Source organism: Acanthisitta chloris, unplaced genomic scaffold (genome assembly GCF_000695815.1).
Source record: "Acanthisitta chloris isolate BGI_N310 unplaced genomic scaffold, ASM69581v1 scaffold34469, whole genome shotgun sequence".
Classification (NCBI taxonomy): domain Eukaryota; kingdom Metazoa; phylum Chordata; class Aves; order Passeriformes; family Acanthisittidae; genus Acanthisitta; species Acanthisitta chloris.
The window spans coordinates 1-3428 of NW_008693632.1; the positions used below are offsets into that span (position 1 = coordinate 1).

Consider the following 3428-nt stretch of genomic DNA (forward strand, 5'->3'; position numbering starts at 1 on the left):
AAGGGTGAGCATCCCCCGCCCCGGCCGCGACCTCCCCCCAGGGCTGCCCTGGAGTGCCCCTGAGGATGCTGAGGGCAGCGGTGCTGTGCCCGCAGTGCTGCTCCTGCCCTATCCTGTCTCCAATCTGGTGCTGGATGTGGTGCTGCTCTTCCTCTACCTTGGCACTGAGGCCACGCGGATCTTCTTTGGTGAGTCCTGGGGGCAGTGCCCCTCCTCGAATTCCAGGGAGGCAGCATGCTGGGACACCCCTAAATCCACCCCTGGAAGTGTTCCAGGCCAGGTTGGATGTGGCTTGGAGCAATCTGGGCTAGTGAAAGGTGTCCCTGCCCATGCCAAAGGGTGGGACTGAATCTTTAAGTCCTTTCCAACCCAAACCATTCCATGATTTTATGGACAACCCATGGATATGCTTGTCTAGCCCAGAATTTAGTGTCTCTCCACTGCAAAATCCTGGGAGACCCCCAAAATCCTTCCTTGGAAGTGGTCCAGGCCAAGTTGGATGGTGCTTGGAGCCACCTGATCCTGTGGAAGATTCCCAGCCTATGGCAGGGGGATGGAACTGGATCTTTTAGTCCCATCCAACCCAAACCATTCCGTGATGCCAACCCTGTGTCTCCCAGGCTCCAAGGGGAACCTGTGCCAGCGGAGGGTGCCACTATCCATCAGCCTGGCCCTCACAGTGCCAGCAGCTGTGCTGGCAGCCTATTACCTGCTGCTCCAGACCTATTCCCTGCGCCTGGAAGCATTCCTCAGCGCCATCCTGCTCCTCTTCTATGGCCTGGAGCTGCTCCTGGGGGTCCTGGCGCTGCTCTCCTTCTCCAGGTGCTGCATCCCAGGGGATGGGTGAGCCAAGGCGGGAGATACCAGGTGGGTTTGGTGCCAACACATCCCTGTTTTCCCTTCTCCACAGTGTGGATTCCTACTGAGGCCATGTGCCAAAGGACACAGCCCAGAGGGGCACAGTGTCACTGGTGCCAGAGCTACTTGCCAGCCCTGGGAAAGGGGAGGATCCCACTTTTCCTGCTTCCCACCTCACCTGCTCCCACCTGGACTCATCCATCCCACCTTTCCCACTTCACCTGCAGCCACCTGGACATATCCTCCCCATCTTTCCTGCTTCCCACACAGACTCATCCCTCCCACCTTTCCTGCTCCCAGCTGGACACATCCCTCCCACCTTTCCCGCTTCCCAGTTCATCTGCAGCCACCTGGGCACATCCCTCCCACCCTTCCTGCTTCCCACTTCACCTGGGCACATCCCTCCCACCTTTCCTGCATCTACCTGGACACATCTCTCCCATCTTTCCTGCTTCCCACCTCACCTGTTGCCACCTGGACACATCCTTCCCACCTTTCCACTTCACCTGGACACATCCCTTCCACCTTTCCCACTTCCAACGTCACCTGCAGCCACCTGGACACATCCCTCCCACTGTTCCCACTTCCCAGTTCACCTGGACACATCCCTCCGAGCTTGTGCCAGCTCAAGGTATGAGGAATCCTTATTTTTTTTCTACATCCTTTTGGAAGAATTCCCTATTTTCCAATAAATATTTATTTTTACCTGGTGCTTAGCTTCACCTGAGCATCAATTCGGGTGCTCCAAGCTGGTGTGGGGAGGACAGGAGCCCCTCAGAGGCACTAAACCCAGTCTAAATCCCTCTCACCCCTCCTTATCCCAAATCTCACCCTCAGGAATACCACAGGAGGCCCTTGGAGCACTGTATAAAAGATTGACAACGTCATCGAGTTTATTACACAATTTCCAACCTATTGAAAGACAAATCTAATCACTGTGAGCAGGAGGGGCAGGGCCTCACCCCAGGGCTTACAGGGAATTGCTCTGCCACCTTTTGGGAATTTTTCCCCCTCCACTATTTGGAAAGAAACTAAAAATCTGTGGCATGAAGTAAAAAAACAACCCAGACCTCTCCCGCTGAGCGCTCCCACCTCGTGAGATAAATTGGGGTGGATTTTCCTGCTTTTGTGGGATTTCAACTTAAAAAGACACCCAGAGCCAGGATTTTTCTGCCTGGCAACAGTTCCAGGGGTGATTCCAGCCCTGGAAGTCACCTGTGGTGTGTCCCAGCTCATCCCGACCCTCCTGGACTCTCCCTCTCCTGCCAGGGGGTCACAGCCTTCCTGCCTCCTCCGCTTCCTCTAAAACAAGGAATGCGCTGCAGGAGAGGCCGGAGCTGCCCTTTGGGTGGGAATGCTGCTGTGGGGAATGTCGGGATAGAGGGGGAGGTGACCCCCAGCCCTGCTTTTCCCAGCTCCTGGGCAGAGCCAGAGGGTGAGGGGGGACAGGAGTGTCCCCAGGCAGCGCCAGAGGATGGCACAGATCCCATCCCGGGACTGGGAGCCATGCACCTCCATTCCCCCCTGGATTGGGAAGGGCTCACAAACCTCCCTCCATGGAATAAAAGCACCATTTCTCTTTGGGTCCGAGTGTCCATGGAGCGGAGTGGGATGGCTCCGGGAAGCAGCAGCAGCGGTGGGAAGGGAATCCCAAGGCCACGAGGTACAGGTGGGAATTCCCCCCGGGGCGTTCCTTGGGCGCCCTGAGAGGGCTGGGGGTGGTGGGAAAGGGCCGGGATGGGGTGGAGCAGCCTCGGGCACATCGTCCTGGTCGAGGTGAGGAGATAGAGTCCATTAAAAACCACTTCCTGCCAAATTCCTGTGGGGAAAGAGGGAGGTTGGGGCAGCGCTCGTCAGCCTTCCCCCAGGCCTCCCTGGGGCCCCCTGAGCCCCACACCTGTCTCAGTGGTGCCTGTCCCTCTCTCTGTCCCTGTCCCGATGCCGCTCGTGCTCCCTGTTCCGCTCCTGGAAGTAATCCTCGTGCCGATCCTCACTGTGGAGCACATCCCGGTGCCTCCGGCTGCTCTCACGGGACCGACTGGGAGAGCGCTCCCGGGATCGGTGTCTTTTCCTTGGGCAAAGAGGGATAAAACCCCACTCAGTCCCACACAGGGAGGATCCCGTTGGGTGGGGGCAGCACCCTAGATCCATGTGGATACCTGGAGCTGCTGCTGGCTGGTCCTGCTGTTGGAGCTGTAGTATTTGGCCTCAATGCCGTGGAGACAATCCTTGAGGGAGGAGAGGAGGACGCGGCACCGCTCGTCGCTGGCGACGCGCGACTGCTTGATGACAGCGATGGCCGTGAGCAGCGTCTCAATGGCGTCGCTGTAGTCACCTGAGGGAGACGGTGAGGGGCTCAGGGGTGGGGATCCACCTCGGGATGGGATTTGGGGGGGACAGAGGGATACGGGGAAGGACACAAGGGAATGGGAGTGGTACCTGCGCTGGCGCCGGACACCGCCTTGGAGATGGCGCTGCTGGAGATGGCTCGGTTGCGGTTCATGATCTCCTCAAACTCCCCCTCGCTCACGGCAGAAGGAGGTGGCCCCAACTCCCTGCTGCCAGCACAG

The 3428-nt window shown here is 58.3% G+C and overlaps 1 protein-coding gene across 1 annotated transcript; it reads left to right on the plus strand.

The window, feature by feature from the left end:
- Positions 1-95: 95 nt before the first annotated feature.
- TMEM216 (transmembrane protein 216) lies at positions 96-847 on the plus strand (the record flags this gene model as incomplete). The annotated part of the gene is made up of 2 exons (XM_009083139.1): positions 96-188; positions 621-847. Coding segments are annotated over 2 exons (320 nt in total), but the record flags the coding sequence as incomplete, so codon positions are not given.
- Between the last annotated feature and the right edge of the window lie 2581 nt (positions 848-3428).